Here is a 17,309-nt window from a genome sequence, read left to right as displayed (position 1 = left end):
ACTTGGTATGCGAAGTTGTGATCACTACAACTTCGCACAACTAACCAGCAAGTGTACTGGGTCATCCAAGTAATAAACCTTACGCGAGTAAGGGTCGATCCCACAGAGATTGTTGGTATGAAGCAAGCTATGGTCACCTTGTAAATCTTAGTCAGGCAAACTCAAATGGATATGGGTGATATACGAATAAAACATAAAGATAAAGATAGAGATACTTATGTAATTCATTGGTGGGAATTTCAGATAAGCGTATGAAGATGCTTGGTCCCTTCCATCTCTCTGCTTTCCTACTGTCTTCATCCAATCCTTCTTACTCCTTTCCATGGCAAGCTTATGCAAGGGTTTCACCGTTGTCAGTGGCTACCTCCCATCCTCTCAGTGGAAATGTTCAACGCACCCTGTCACGGCACGGCTATCCATCTGTCGGTTCTCAATCAGGCCGGAATAGAATCCAGTGATTCTTTTGCGTCTGTCACTAATGCCCCGCCCTCAGGAGTTTGAAGCTCGTCACAGTCATTCAATCATTGAATCCTACTCAGAATACCACAGACAAGGTTAGACCTTCCAAATTCTCTTGAATGCCGCCGTTAGTTCTAGCCTATACCACGAAGACTCTGATCCCACGGAATGGCTGGCTTGGTTGTCAGGCGAGCGCTCGGTTGTCAGGCGATCAACCATGCATCGTGTATCAGGAATCCAAGAGATATTCACCCAATCTAAGGTAGAACGGAGGTGGTTGTCAGGCACACGTTCATAGGTGAGAATGATGATGAGTGTCACGGATCATCACATTCATCAAGTTGAAGAACAAGTGATATCTTGGAACAAGAACAAGCGGAATTGAATAGAAGAACAATAGTAATTGCATTAATACTCGAGGTACAGCAGAGCTCCACACCTTAATCTATGGTGTGTAGAAACTCCACCGTTGAAAATACATAAGAACAAGGTCTAGGCATGGCCGAATGGCCATCCTCCCAATAATCTAAGAACTAGATGTCCAAAGATGATCAAAGGATCTAAAATAATCCAAAGATGAGAATACAATAGTAAAAGGTCCTACTTATAGAGAGCTAGTAGCCTAGGGTGTACAGAGATGAGTAAATGACATAAAAATCCACTTCCGGGCCCACTTGGTGTGTGCTTGGGCTGAGCATTGAAGCATTTTCGTGTAGAGACTCTTCTTGGAGTTAAACGCCAGTTTTTGTGCCAGTTTGGGTGTTTAACTCCCACTTTGGTGCCAGTTCCGGCGTTTAACGCTGGGATTTTTTAGGGTGACTTTGTACGCCGGTTTGAGCCATCAAATCTTGGGCAAAGTATGAACTATCATATATTGCTGGAAAGCCCAGGATGTCTACTTTTCAACGCCGTTGAGAGCGCGCCAATTGGGCTTCTGTAGCTCCAGAAAATCCACTTCGAGTGCAGGGAGGTCAGAATCCAACAGCATCTGCAGTCCTTTTTAGTCTCTGAATCAGATTTTTGCTCAGGTCCCTCAATTTCAGCCAGAAAATACCTGAAATCACAGAAAAACACACAAACTCATAGTAAAGTCCAGAAAAGTGAATTTTAACTAAAAACTAATAAAAATATACTAAAAACTAACTAGATCATACTAAAAACATACTAAAAACAATGCCAAAAAGTGTACAAATTATCCGCTCATCAGCGCGTGCGCACCGTACGCTCCCGCGCAGATTGAGAAAATCTCCATGGGCGCGCACGTGCACTGTGCGCGTACGCGCCGAAAGCCGCACGTGACTCTTTTAGTAAAACTCGTGCCTGGTGATTTTGGAGGGTTTCTGACCCCATTTGGAGCTGAGATTTTGGCGGGAAAAGATAAAAGGAACCAAGGATTGAAGGAAAAGGGAGGATTCATTCATTCATCTTGGACTACACATTACACTTTAGTTTTAGTTTAGTTTTTAGAGAGAGAAGCTTTCACTTCTCTCTAGAATTAGGATTAGGATTAGGTTTAATTCCTCTTTAGATTTAGGTTTAATTCACGCTTTGATTTACTTCTTCTTTATCAATTCTTGTTCCTCTACTCTTCCTCCATCTAGTTTTGTGCTTTAATTCTTGTAATTCTCATACTTTGTTGTGGATCTATTTTTGTTCTCTCTTATTTTTTTAATGCAATTTGAGGTAATTTATGTCAATTGTGATTTCCTTGATTGTTGTTGTTGATTTCTTGCATTCAAATTGTTGTTAGAATTTATTCTTGTTGTTGAATCACTATGCTTTCCTTTTGTGCCTTCCAAGTGCTTGATGAAATGCTTGGAAGGATTTTAGAGTAGCATTTTATGTTCTTGGCTTAGGAAGAAAACTTAGGAATTCTTGAGTTATTAATGTCCAAGTGATTGATGATTGATAGCCATTAATTCTAGTTTTCACTAATTCAATTAGTGGAAAGTTAGGACTTATGGACTTGGATTGATATAGCTCACTTGACTTTTTTTTACTATTAGTTAGAGGATGACTTAGTGGGATTGTTCCTTGCAATTATCATGTTGTGGTTAGTAATTAAGATAGAGATCATTGACCACTAATCCTTGTCAAGACCATTTTATCATTTGAATTTCATTGTCATTTACTTTTCTTGCTTCTCATTCAAAACCTCAAAATATACAAACTCATAATCAATAACAAGGACACTACCCTGCAATTCTTTTGAGAGACGACCCGAGGTTTCAAAGCTTCGGTTTATAGATTTTAGGGGTTTGTACTTATGACAAACAAACTTTTGTATGAAAGGATTTTTTGTTGGTTTGGAAACTATACTTTACAACGAGATTTCATTAGTGAAATTCTAAACCGTAAAAAATTCTCTCATCAAAATGGTGCCGTTACCGGGGACTTGCAATGGTGTTATGTTGTTGGTTATTGTGTATATGTGAATATTGTGAATAGGCTTGTCTTTTGCTTGTTTTCTAGCTTTTGTTAGTTTTATTTTGTTTCTCCACTACGAATTTTCACTTTGGCTATGAGTTTGGTTCAAATTATGTTGTAGGAAATGTGGACTTTAATGACAACATGTATCAAGGATAGACCCATCAAAGATGGGAGGAGCCTCAAGGAATTGATCACTCCTATTGGCAACAACCTCTGGACTATTATAGGTATAATTCACATCCTAATGCATGTCAATTCCATGGCTATGGTGATTCTTTTTGTGGCAATCAACCACCACCATATGCCTATGATGCTTACCCTCAACATGGCCATCAACCATGCTCACAAGCTGGTGGACGAAATTGTGATCATCAACAATGGCTCCAAAGACTTGGTGCTCTCAAACGTGAATCTCACTTTGTCACAACTCCGTGCAACTAACCAGCAAGTGTACTGGGTCGTCCAAGTAATACCTTACGTGAGTAAGGGTCGATCCCACAGAGATTGTTGGTATGAAGCAAGCTATGGTCACCTTGTAAATCTTAGTCAGGCGGATTCAAATTGATAGTGGTTTTCGAAAAATATAAAGAGATACTTAATTAAATAATAAAGGATAGAAATATTTATGTAAATTTATTAGTGGGAATTTCAGATAGGTGTATGGAGATGCTGTGTTCCTTCTGAATCTCTGCTTTCCTACTGCTTTCATCCAATCTTTGTCACTCCTTTCTATGGCAAGCTGTATGTAGGGCATCACCGTTGTCAATAGCTACATCTCATCCTCTCAGTGAAAAAGGTCCAAATGCTCTGTCACGGCACGTCTAATCATCTGTCGGTTCTCGATCATGTTGGAATAGAATCCCTTGATTCTTTTGCGTTTGTCATCACGCCCAACAATCACGAGTTTGAAGCTCGTCACAGTCATTCAATCCCAGAATCCTACTCGAAATACCACAGACAAGGTTTAGACTTTCCAGATTCTCATGAATGCCGCCATCAATTCTAGCTTATACCACGAAGACTCTGATCTCACGGAATGGAAGGCTCGGTTGTCAGGCGAGGGGCAACCATGTATCGTGCATCAGGAATCCAAGAGATACGCACTCTAGCTCTCGCTTGTAGAACGAAGTGGTTGTCAGGCACGCGTTCATAAGGATGGATGATGATGAGTGTCACGGATCATCACATCCATCAGGTTGAAGTACGAATGACATCTTAGAACAGGAATAAATCGAATTGAATAGAAAGTAATAGTAATTGCATTAAAACTTGAGGTATAGCAGAGCTCTACACCCTTAATCTATAGTGTGTAGAAACTCCACCATTGAAAATACATAAGTGATGAAGGTTCAGGCATGGCCGAATGGCCAGCCCCCAAAACATGATCACAGGATCAAAAATACAATCCAGGATGAAAATACAATAGTGAAATGTCCTATTTATAATAAACTAGCTACTTAGGGTTTACAAAAGTAAGTAATTGATGCAGAAATCCACTTTCGGGGCTCACTTGGTGTGTTCTTGGGCTGAGGTTGAATGTTACATGTGCAGAGGCTTTTATTGGAGTTGAACGCCAAGTTGTAACGTGTTTCTGGCGTTCAACTCTGGTTCGTGACGTGTTTCTGGCGTTTGACTCCAGAATGCAGCATGGAACTGGCGTTGAGCGCCAATTTATATCGTCAAATCTCGAATAAAGTATGAACTATTATATATTGTTGGAAAGATCTGGATGTCTACTTTCCAATGCCTTTGAGAGCGCGCCATTTGGAGTTCTGTAGCTCCAGAAAATCCATTTTGAGTGCAGGGAGGTCAGATTCCAACAACATCAGCAGTCCTATGTCAGCCTCCTATCAGAGTTTTGCTCAGGTCCCTCAATTTCAGCCAGAAAATATCTAAAATTACAGAAAAATACACAAACTCATAGTAAAGTCCAGAAATGTAAATTTAGGATAAAAACTAATGAAAACATCCCTAAAAGTAACTAGATCATACTAAAAACTACCTAAAAATAATGCCGAAAAGCGTATAAGTTATCTGCTCATCACAACACCAAACTTAAATTGTTGCTTTTCCCCAAGCAACTGAAGATCAATTAGGATAAAAAGAAGTGAATATACTATAAATCCCAAAATATCAATGAATATTAATTCTAATTAGATGAGCGGGACTTGTAGCTTTTTGCTTCTGAACAGTTTTGGCATTTCACTTTTTCCTTTGAAGTTTAGAATGATTGGCTTCTATAGGAACTTAGAATTTCAGATAGTTTTATTGATTCTCCTAGTTAAGTTTGTTGATTCTTGAACACAGCTACTTTTATGAGTCTTGGCCGTAGCCCTAAGCATTTTGTTTTCCAGTATTACCACCGGATACATAAATGCCACAGACACATGACTGGGTGAACCTTTTTAGATTGTGACTCAGCTTTGCTAGAGTCCCCAGTTAGACGTGTCCAGAGCTCTAAAGCACACTCTTTTTGGTTTGGATCACGACTTTAACCACTCAGTCTCAAGCTTTTCACTTGGACCTGCATGCCACAAGCACATGGTTAGGGACAGCTTGATTTAGCCGCTTAGGCCTGGATTTTATTTCCTTGGGCCCTCCTATCCATTGATGCTTGATGAGCAGATAATTTGTACCTTTTTGGCATTATTTTTAGTATGTTTTTAGTATGATCTAGTTAGTTTTTAGTATATTTTTATTAGTTTTTAGTTAAAATTCACTTTTCTGGACTTTACTATGAGTTTGTGTGTTTTTCTGTGATTTCAGGTATTTTCTGGCTGAAATTGAGGGACCTGAGCAAAAATCTGATTCAGAGACTAAAAAGGACCGCAGATGCTATTGGATTCTGACCTCCCTGCACTCGAAGTGGATTTTCTAGAGCTACAGAAGCCCAATTGGCGCGCTCTCAACGGCGTTGGAAAGTAGACATCCTGGGCTTTCCAGCAATATATGATAGTCCATACTTTGCACAAGATTTGATGGCCCAAACTGGCGTTCAAAGTCACCCTCAGAATTCCCAGCGTTAAACGCCGGAACTGACACCAAAATGGGAGTTAAACGCCCAAACTGGCACCAAAGCTGGTGTTTAACTCCAAGAAGAGTCTCTACACGAAAATGCTTTAATGCTCAGCCCAAGCACACACCAAGTGGGCCCGGAAGTGGATTTTTATGTCATTTACTCATCTCTGTACACCCTAGGCTACTAGTTCTCTATAAGTAGGACCTTTTACTATTGTATTTTCATCTTGGGATCTTTGGATTATTTTAGATCCTTTGATCATCTTTGGACACCTAGTTCTTAGATCATTGGAAGGCTGGCCATTCGGCCATGCCTAGACCTTGTTCTTATGTATTTTCAACGGTGGAGTTTCTACACACCATAGATTAAGGTGTGGAGCTCTGCTGTACCTCGAGTATTAATTCAATTACTATTGTTCTTCTATTCAATTCCACTTGTTCTTATTCTAAGATATCACTTGTTCTTCAACTTGATGAATGTGATGATTCGTGACACTCATCATCATTCTCACCTATGAACGTGTGCCTAACAACCACCTCCGTTCTACCTTAGATTGGGTGAATATCTCTTGGATTCCTGATACACGATGCATGGTTGATCACCTGACAACCGAGTGCTCGCCTGACAATCGAGCCAGCCATTTCGTGAGATCAGAGTCTTCGTGGTATAGGCTAGAACTGATGGCGGCATTCAAGAGAATCCGGAAGGTCTAACCTTGTCTGTGGTATTCTGAGTAGGATTCAATGATTGAATGACTGTGACGTGCTTCAAACTCCTGAGGGCGGGGCGTTAGTGACAGACGCAAAAGAATCACTGGATTCTATTCCGGCCTGATTGAGAACCGACAGATGGATAGCCGTGCCGTGACAGGGTGCGTTGAACATTTCCACTGAGAGGATGGGAGGTAGCCACTGACAACGGTGAAACCCTTGCATAAGCTTGCCATGGAAAGGAGTAGGAAGGATTGGATGAAGACAGTAGGAAAGCAGAGAGACGGAAGGGACCAAGCATCTTCATACGCTTATCTGAAATTCCCACCAATGAATTACATAAGTATCTCTATCTTTATCTTTATGTTTTATTCGTACATCACCATACCCATTTGAGTTTGCCTGACTGAGATTTACAAGGTGACCATAGCTTGCTTCATACCAACAATCTCTGTGGGATCGACCCTTACTCGCGTAAGGTTTATTACTTGGATGACCCAGTACACTTGCTGGTTAGTTGTGCGAAGTTGTGTTTATGCCATGGTATTGAACACCAAGTTTTTGGATTCATTACCGGGGATTATTTGATTTGTGAAAAGTATTGATCACAATTTCGCATACCAAGTTTTTGGCGCCGTTGCCGGGGATTGTTCGAGTATGGACAACTGACGGTTCATCTTGTTGCTTAGATTAGGTATTTTTTCTTCAGAGTTCTTAAGAATGAATTCTAGTGTTTCATGATGATCTGTTGAAATCTGGCTGGCTGTGAAGCCATGTCTAATTCCATTGGACCGAGGTTTCAACTTATCATCACAAGAGCTTGTTGATTTCTATCAATCTTGCTATTGGAGCAGTGATCTGCTAAGGCTTGGCTGGCCATTGGCCATGTCTAGTATTTTGGACCGAAGCTTTCTTTGAAAGCTTGGCTGGCTGTGAAGCCATGTCTAATTCCTGGACCGGAGTCTTAGACTAAACATTGCATGATTCCTGGAATTCTCATTAAGAATTTTGATACCTTTATTTTCTTTTTCCACTTAATTTTCGAAAAAAACACAAAAAAATTTAGAAAATCATAAAATCCAAAAATTTCTTGTTTGAGTCTATTCTCATTTTAAGTTTGGTGTCAATTGCATGTTTCTGTTCTTCTTGCATTCATGCATGTGTCTTCATTAATCTTCAAGTTGTTCTTGATGATTTCATTGCTCTGATTTTTAATTTCTCTTGACTTGAGTGTTTATGTGTTTCATATGCATTCTCATTAGTGTCAGTAGTATACAAACTGCTAAGTTTGGTGTCTTGCATGCATTGTTATTTGATTTTAGTTGCATTTTGATTATTCCTCACTATTAAAAATCCAAAAATATTTTTAATTTGTGTCTTTTCAAGTCAATAATACAGAGAATTGAAGATTCAGAACATATAGCAGAGGAATTATACAGAAAAAGCTTGGCGTTCAAAACACCCAGTGAAGAAGGACAGACTGGCGTTTAAACGCCAGCCAGGGTGCCTGGTTGGGCGTTTAACGCCCAAAAGGGTAGAGTTTTGGGCGTTAAATGCCAGAATGTGCACCATTCTGGGCGTTTAACGCCAGGATGGCACAAGAGGGAAGATTTTGTTTTCAATGCAAATTTTTTTTAAGTTTTCAAAATCTTTTCAAAATCAAATCTTTTTCAAATCAAATCTTTTTCAAATTCAATTTCTTTCTATTTTCAAAGATACTTGCTATCAATTAATGATTTGATTCAACATTTCAAGTATGTTGCCTTTTCTGTTGAGAAAGGTTTAATGTTTGAATCATATCTTTTCTTGATAGCCAAGTCATTAATTTTCAAAATCAAATCTTTTTTAAAAATGTTTTTCAAATCATATCTTCTCAATCACATCTTTTTAAAACTAATCATATCTTCTTAACCACATTTTTTTCAAAATAGCTTTCAATCAAATCTTTTTGATTTCAAATTTCAAAATCTTTTTCAAAAATTACTTTACTTCTTTCCCACTTTTATTTTCGAAAATCAATTAGTGTTTTTCAAAATGTTTTCAAAATCTTTTACTTAATTTTCGAAAATTACTTCTCCTCTTCTCACATCTTTCTATTTATGGACTAACACTATTCTTTAATGCAAAATTCGAACTCCATCTTCTTTGATAAGTTCGAATTTTCTACCTCTGCCTTCTATTTTTCTTTTCCTCTGACACTTCAAGGAATCTCTATACTGTGACATAGAGGATCCCACATTTTCTTGTTCTCTTCTCTTTCATATGAGCAGGAGCAAAGACAAAAGCATTCTTGTTGAGGCTGACCCTGAACCTGAAAGGACCTTGAAACGAAAGCTAAGAGAAGCCAAGGCACAATTCTCTGTAGAGGACCTAACAGAAATCTTCAAAGAAGAAGAACCCATGGCAGCCGAAAACAACAACAATGCCAACAATGCAAGGAAGGTGCTGGGTGACTTTACTGCACTTACTCCCGACTTCTATGGGAGAAGCATCTCTATCCCTGCCATTGGAGCAAACAACTTTGAGCTTAAGCCTCAATTAGTTTCTCTAATGCAACAGAATTGCAAGTTCCATGGACTTCCATTGGAAGATCCTCATCAGTTTTTAGCTGAATTCTTGCAAATCTGTGACATTGTCAAGACTAATGGGGTTGACCCTGAGGTCTACAGACTTATGCTATTCCCTTTTGCTGTAAGAAGACAGAGCTAGAATATGGTTGGACTCACAACCTAAAGAAAGCCTGAACTCTTGGGAAAAGCTAGTCAATGCCTTCTTGGCAAAGTTCTTTCCACCTCAAAAATTGAGTAAGCTTAGAGTGGAAGTCCAAACCTTCAGACAGAAGGAAGGAGAATCCCTCTATGAAGCTTGGAAAAGATACAAACAATTAATCAGAAAGTGTCCCACTGATATGCTTTCTGAATGGAGCATCATAGGTATTTTCTATGATGGTCTCTCTGAACTATCCAAGATGTCTTTGGATAGCTCTGCTGGAGGATCTCTTCATTTGAAGAAGACGCCTACAGAAGCTCAAGAGCTGATTGAAATGGTTGCAAATAACCAATTCATGTACACTTCTGAAAGGAATCCTGTGAACAATGGGACTAGTCAGAAGAAAGGAGTTCTTGAGATTGACACTCTGAATGCCATTTTGGCTCAGAACAAAATATTGACTCAACAAGTCAATATGATTTCTCAAAGTCTGTCTGGAATGCAAAATGCACCAGGTAGTACTAAGGAAGCTTCATCTGAAGAAGAGGCTTATGATCCTGAGAACCCTTCAATGGAAGAGGTGAATTACATGGGAGAAACTTATGGAAACACCTATAATCCTTCATGGAGAAATCATCCAAATTTCTCATGGAAGGATCAACAGAGACCTCAACAAGGTTTCAACAATAATAATGGTGGAAGAAACAGGTTTAGCAATAGCAAGCCTTTTCCATCATCTTCTCAGCAACAGACAGAGAGTTCTAAGCAGAATACCTCTGACTTAGCAACCATGGTCTCTGATCTAATCAAAACCACTCAAAGTTTCATGACTAAAACAAGGTCCTCCATTAGAAATTTGGAGGCACAAGTGGGTCAGCTGAGCAAGAAAATTACTGAACTCCCTCCTAATACTCTTCCAAGCAATACAGAAGAAAATCCAAAAGGAGAGTGCAAAGTCATCAACATGGCCGAATTTGGAGAGGAAAGAGAGGCAGTGAACGCCACTGAGGAAGACCTCAATGGACGTCCACTGACCTCCAATGAGTTCCCCAATGAGGAACCATGGGAATCTGAGGCTCAAAATGAGACCATAGAGATTCCATTGGACTTACTTCTGCCATTCATGAGCTCTGATGAGTATTCTTCCTCTGAAGAGGATGAGTATGTCACTGAAGAGCAAGTTGCTAAATACCTTGGAGCAATCATGAAGCTAAATGACAAGTTATTTGGAAATGAGACTTGGGAGGATGAACCCCCTTTGCTCACCAAAGAACTGGATGACTTGTCTAGGCAGAAATTACCTCAAAAGAGACAGGATCCTGGGAAGTTTTCAATACCTTGTACCATTGACACCATGACCTTCAAGAAGGCCTTGTGTGACTTAGGGTCAAGTGTAAACCTCATGCCTCTCTCTGTAATGGAGAAGTTAGGGATCTTTGAGGTGCAAGCTACAAAAATCTCACTAGAGATGGCAGACAATTCAAGAAAACAAGCCTATGGACTTGTAGAGGATGTTCTGGTAAAAGTTGAAGACCATTACATCCCTGCTGATTTCATAGTCCTAGAGACTGGGAAGTGCATGGATGAATCCATCATCCTTGGCAGACCCTTCCTAGCCACAGCAAGGGCTGTGATTGATGTTGATAGAGGAGAATTGATCATTCAAGTGAATGAAGAATCCTTTGTGTTTAAGGCTCAAGGATATCCCTCTGTCATCATGGAGAGGAAGCATGAAGAGCTTCTCTCAAAATAGAGTCAAACAGAGCCCCCACAGTCAAACTCTAAGTTTGGTGTTGGGAGGCCACAACCAACTTCCACTACAAGAAAAATACCCATTCAGCCACACTTTTTTTAAGCTACATTTGAAAAGCATAGCCTATTCATAGAATAGGCTACGCTTTTCTCCGTGTTGCCTTTTTATAAGAGAAAAGGATACACAAATGCGGCATCATTTAAAAGCGTAGCCTTAGGTATTATAGAAATCACTTATAAAGCGTAGCCGTAGGTTGATATCTATAGGTTCACTTTTCATATCAAAGGAGACGCTTTTTGAAAGTAGCCTATTTATTAAGTTTTGGGTACGCTTTTAAAATGATGCCTAATAAGCACTTTTTCCTCTTTTTTTTTTCGATCCAAAGCAAACTCACAACACTTAGTGAAATTTTCGTTCCCTCCAAAGCTCATTATCCCCTTTCTGAAACTCACAACACTTGGTAAATCACAGCGCCTTTATCCCCTTTCTGGAACCACATGAATCACAGCGCCTTTGTTCCCTCCAAAGCTCATCACTCATCATCGCGAAGAACCCTCGCTCATCACCCAGTCACCACTCACCGCCAGTCACCACCCACCACTCACCACATCGCTGTGCCGCTCACCGGCTCACCACTCACCAGCTCACACTCTCATCCTCACTCAACACACACAAAAGAGGAAAAAAAATCAGAAAAGTGGAGAACGGGAAGAAGAAGAGAAGAAGAGGGGAGAGGGAAAGGAAGGAGAGGACGACGCCGGCTAGGGCTCCGCCGCGCGGACCATCGTCATTGCGTGTGCTGACCGTCGCCTCAGCATCGCCATCTCGTGCACTCACCGTCGCCGCTCAGCATCATCATCGCGTGTGCTCACTGTCGCTTCTCAGCATCGTCGTCGTCGCTCAGCATCGTCATCGCCGCTCACCTGAGAAGGTATGTATCGATTTTCAGTTTGTTCTATGAAATTTGGGAGGTTTTAGGTTCCAATTTAGGGTTTTTAATTAGAGATTTTACTGCATGAATGGTTTTAGCTTCCTGGTAGCCGAGAAGCAATCGCAGACCACCTACAATAATTCTCAATCTCATTCTCTTTATTGCTCGTCATCTCACTTTTTATCTCATTCGCTCTCTCTTTGTCTCACCCTCTATCTCACTTGTTCTCTGTGTATGGATTTTTCTTCTGTGAATTTTTGAAGATTTTGGGGGTTCTATTTTTTAGGCTTTCTAATTTTATGAGTTTCTACTTCTTGCTTCGTTAGGGTTTTCTTTTTTGTTTGAGAAGATTATTGGCCTCAAGTGTGCGAATTGTCGCCTCTTCAAACAGAGTTTATTATTTCTAACACCATTTGTGGTTTGTGTGTGCTATGAATTTGCAGAACTAATGCAGATAGAAGCCAGAAGATTGGGAATTACTGATCAATGGTTCTTTAAGCTCTTCCTTCTCATCATTGATATTGGATCCGTGCAGCCTGTGTCAGGCGCTGAATCTGTTCCAGGAAGGCAAAATCAGTAGAAAGGATACAAAGACTAATGAGACTAAGGTTCGTTCACATCTAGTGGTTCAAAGAATAATCTAGGATTATTGGTTACATACTTGTATTCATTGATTTGGTAGGATGATGCGGGAGAAGATGGTACTAGTGCAAAGAATGATACAAGGAGCAATGCCCAAGCAGCTGAAAAAGCCGAGGGATAGAAATTATTTGCACAATACAGAAATTATGCTCACTAAGGTTAAGATGCCACTTCCTGATATGATGGTAAGCTGAAAATTGGCGTGAATAAGTTTTTTGATCATTCAGGATAGAAGATTTTATAATGAAAATATCATTCTTATGCATGTTGCTTTCTAGTAAATATTAGTGTTTTTTATTTACATAGAAGATGCTTATTGAAATTTGATTGACTTGTATATGTGCCTAAGGCCACCGATAATAGCTCTTGCCAGCAAATCTGAAATATCCACCTCGAATAATGTGGTTAAGTATTATCTAACATGTTAAAATGGATATTCTCAGGCTGCTGTGTTGGCTATGGATGAATCAATATTAGATGTGGATCAGGTGAAAAATCTCATTAAGTTTTGTCCTACCAAAGAAGAGATGGAACTCTTGAAGGTAAAGATTAACAAACTTATCATACTTAATTCCTACATCTTGTTTTGTCAGGTAAGGTTTCTCATTTGGCGTCTGCTGTTACGGAAACATATCTTTTACTCTGGTTTGTTTGCTTTTCTAATTTTGATTCCCCTTGTTTATGAAGGGATACACTGGTGACAAAGAGAATTTGGAAAAATGCGAACAGGTGTGTACTAATTTGTTATAGCCATATCATTATTTATGATAGCTAATTTAGTATAAATCTAAGTACTCAGAATTATATAGGATATTGTTTGTAGGCTCCATAACTAGGATTCGTCTACCAGCATTTGATTTCTTAGACCCTTTACTTACTTTAAAATCTGATAGGGAGTTGGGAGGAATGGTGGAGAAATGAAGTAGAGAAGAGAGGAAACTTATTTTAAGGGAAAAAAAAGAAAAAACAATTGTTGGCATGGAAACTGGAAATTGCAAAATTTTGGGTATAAATAATTAGCTGCAGAGGTTAAAGAACTGAATGCGGCAAGGCTTTGATTTTGGAAGTGAATCTAACATATGATAATGATCAATAAAATTGTGCAAGAAGTCTGTTTCCTTGGAAGGCAGCTCATATGAATTCAAGGTCTATATCACGTATAGTTACAGATTTGTTGTTGCCTGCTTGCTTCTAGAAAGAAAGAAGCAATTTATTACATGTCCCCACTTTTTCTTTAGATGTTGGTTATAAAACAATTCTTTTGGCCTTTCCTAATGCAATATCATACTATGTATCTATAATCATATCCTTGTATATATTTGGTCATGTTTCAGTATTTTTTAGAGCTGATGAAGGTGCCACGAGTAGAGTCAAAGTTAAGAGTATTCTCTTTCAAGATTCAATTTCTGTCTCATGTATGGTGGTGCTTGCTATATTTTTCTTTATGTTTGATTCAGTTATGCTTTTTTCTTTTTGCACGTTATAGAATTTAAGAAGAGTTTAAAAACTGTGAACTCTGCTTGTGAAGAGGTACATTGTGCATGAAACTAACAAACTGTGTTATTGGTATTTCTTTGACCTCATGCATTTTCTCTTGGGAATAGGTCCGAAAGTCTATCAAGTTGAAGATCATGAAGAAAATTCTTTTTTTTGGGTAATACATTAAATCAAGGAACAGCTAGGGGTATATACTTTTTTCCTTTAAATGTTAATGTCCTTATCATTCTCTAGGACATCGTTCTAGCTCTCTCAATTTTCTATGTTTGGATAATCACAGGCCCTTCTTAATTTTTCAGAAGTTAAAATTTAATTTGATTCTGTTAGATCTTATCTAACGTAAACTTACAGTTTATGGATTACTATTTATTTATTTAATTTATGCAAGATCCACAATTGAATTCAAGTAGGATATTCTTTTAAAGCTTACTGACACTCGTGCTTCTAACAATCTGATGCACTATCTTTGCAAGGTATAATAACAATTGCACCAAAGAAATATATCATTTGATTACTTACCTTTTTTCCGTTTTGCTATTTTGGTTCTAGGTTCTAGCTGATAGGTCGCCTGGACTGCTTGACTTCCGCTTAGACCTTGTAAGCCTGGAAGCTACGACTAAGGTGATGATTTATGCTTGGTTGAAAAAAGAAAATTATTCAACTGCTAATTGCTAGTTTGGTTGGTTTATTGGTTCTGTTTCACTTTGTTCCCTTGTAAAACTGAGCACATATCTCCTCCTCTAACTTCTTGCAATGATATGTGTGTCACATGAATTAAGAGTTAACTCACACTTTAGAAGTATGCTATTACATGAATTAAAAAAATAATAATTATTTAAAAGTTTCAAAACATTATCATCTGTGTATTCTATTTCATTGAGTATAAAAGCTAACTCTCCCTCTTGTTCATAATATGATACGTTCATAACATGATAATAATATATTAAAATTTTAGTTTTTAAGTGCTAGTCCTAATCATGTTCTATATGTTGCTGCTGCATGTAGTAGTAGTAGTTGGAGTAATAATTCAAAATTGGCTTGTGTAGGAGAGTTCAACTTTTCAATGTGAAGAGAATAGGGAAACTTTGTGGCAACAGTTCTGATTTTGGCATTGTGGTGGGAGGTAGGGGATTTTTGTCTAGTTACTAGGGTGATGATTTTTTAAATTATAGCTCTTTATCTTATGGTTTATAGCTTATGCTTTTTTGATCTTTGAATTCTAATTTTGGATTTGTGAAACACTATTATGCATTGGTGAAACTTGTACACGGTATAGAAAGGATTAATGATATCAGTCATTGATAGTTTTGAGTTTGGTTTTTTAATTTTTATAATCGCGAATGTTATTATAAATATTTTTCTAATTACTTTTCTATATAATTATGCAGGATAATATTGAGGATGATGATAATGAAGATTAAGTTGATTATTATTGTGGTTTATTGGCTAAGATAGAGTAGTGTTGGGAATGGATACATGTATAGTTGACTAATGACTTCTATTAGAAGATACTTATGTAGGATATAATATTTTAGTTTTTTTATAGAGTATTAGTAGTAAATTCTAAGGGATATCATAGTTATTTTGATATGGCTATGTTTATTTTAATATGAGATGTATGAATATTTAAAATTAACATTATTTTAGTACTTTTGGATCATTATTATAAATATATTTTAGTTACAGATAATTTTTATTATCTAAAAAAATTATTTAGTATAATTATGTATTTATTTTTATTTTATAATATTTAACTCATTTAATTAAAAATGCAGAATTATTATATATATAAAATAAAAAAATAATAAGGGATCTAAGGCTACACTTATATAAAGTAGCTATAGTATAAAAAAAAAGAGGGACCTAAGGCTACACTTATAAAAAGTAGCCATGGAATATAATGTGGCTACGCTTGACAAGTGATGCAATAGTGTTGAAAAGTGTAGCCTATTCTAGTAAAAATAGAAGTTGAAAAGCGTAGCCTTTGGTCCTGCACAGCATCACTTGAAAAGCGTAGCCTATTCCCAAATGCCAAAAGCGTAGCCTTTGGTGCAGAAAAGCGTAGCCTTTGAGAATAGGCAACGGCCGAATAGGAATCACCCCAAAAAGCGTAGCCGTAGCCTAAGGCATCATTTTTTTCACTTTTGGCTACACTTTTCAAGTGTACCTGAATGGGTGTTTTTCTTGTAGTGTTCTAAGTTTGGTGTTGAACCCCCACATTCAAACTCTAAGTTTGGTGTTGGGAGGTTCCAACATTGCTCTGAGCACCTGTAAGGCTCCATGAGAGCCCTCTGTCAAGCTACTGACATTAAAGAAGCGCTTGTTGGGAGGCAACCCAATGTTATATTTTATCTATTCTCTTTTGTTATTTTATGTTCTTTTGTAGGTTGATGATCATGAGAAGTCACAAAATCAATTGAAAAAGCAAAAACAGAATGAAAAACAGAAAGAAAAACAGCACACCCTGGAGGAGAGCGTACTGGCGTTTAAACGCCAGTAAGGCTAGCTGTTGGGCGTTTAACGCCCAGTCTGGCACCATTCTGGGCGTTTAACGCCAGAAAGGGGTACCAGACTGGCGTTAAACGCCAGAAAAGGGCATGCTCTTGGCGTTAAACGCCAGAAATGGGCACCAGCCCGGCGTTTAACGCCAGAATTGGCTCAAAACGCATTTTTGCATGCCATTTGGTGCAGGGATGACTTTTTCTTGACACCTCAGGATCTGTGGACCCCACAGGATCCCCACCTACCCTACCACTCTCTCTCTCTCTCCTTCACCCATTCACCAATTACCTCAACACCTCTTCCCCAAAAACCCTTCACCTATCAAATCCCATCTTTCTCTTCACCACTCACATCCATCCTTCATAAAACCCCACCTACCTCACCATTCAAATTCAAACCACTTTCCCACCCAAACCCACCCTCACTTGACCGAACCCTACCCTTCCCCCACTACTATATAAACCCTCCTTCACTCCTTCATTTTCACACAACCTAAACACTACTTCTCCCCTTTTTGGCCGAAACACAAAGCCATTCCCTTTCCCTTCATTTTTTCTTCTTCTACTCTCTTCTTTCTTCTTTTGCTCGAGGACGAGCAAACCTTTTAAGCTTGGTGTGGTAAAAGCATTGCTTTTTATTTTTCCATAACCATTTATG

The 17,309-nt window shown here is 38.5% G+C and overlaps 1 protein-coding gene across 14 annotated transcripts; it reads left to right on the top strand.

The window, feature by feature from the left end:
- Window positions 1-11,460: 11,460 nt before the first annotated feature.
- LOC112715198 (formin-like protein 21b) lies at window positions 11,461-15,840 on the top strand. Of its 14 annotated transcripts, none has more exons than XR_011866446.1 (10): window positions 11,482-12,011; window positions 12,455-12,619; window positions 12,694-12,838; window positions 13,097-13,195; window positions 13,341-13,382; window positions 13,988-14,068; window positions 14,258-14,337; window positions 14,700-14,771; window positions 15,197-15,273; window positions 15,539-15,840. XR_011866446.1 is itself a non-coding variant. In XM_025766964.2 (9 exons), exons 2-8 carry the CDS (start codon window positions 12,609-12,611, stop codon window positions 15,251-15,253), a joined length of 507 nt encoding a protein of 168 aa, XP_025622749.1. In that variant the 5' UTR covers window positions 11,482-12,011; window positions 12,455-12,608; the 3' UTR covers window positions 15,254-15,273; window positions 15,539-15,840. The 14 variants fall into 14 exon arrangements, 8 of the variants coding, with proteins under 8 accessions (XP_072060733.1, XP_025622749.1, XP_025622752.1 ...); XR_011866445.1 differs by having other exon boundaries at window positions 11,531-12,011; window positions 13,097-13,246; XR_011866447.1 differs by lacking the exon at window positions 15,197-15,273 and having other exon boundaries at window positions 11,462-12,011.
- Window positions 15,841-17,309: the final 1,469 nt, after the last annotated feature.

Source organism: Arachis hypogaea, chromosome 10, assembly GCF_003086295.3.
Source record: "Arachis hypogaea cultivar Tifrunner chromosome 10, arahy.Tifrunner.gnm2.J5K5, whole genome shotgun sequence".
NCBI lineage: Eukaryota > Viridiplantae > Streptophyta > Magnoliopsida > Fabales > Fabaceae > Arachis > Arachis hypogaea.
The sequence above is the reverse complement of the archived record's forward strand: the minus strand, read 5'-3'. Positions and strand labels throughout refer to the sequence as shown.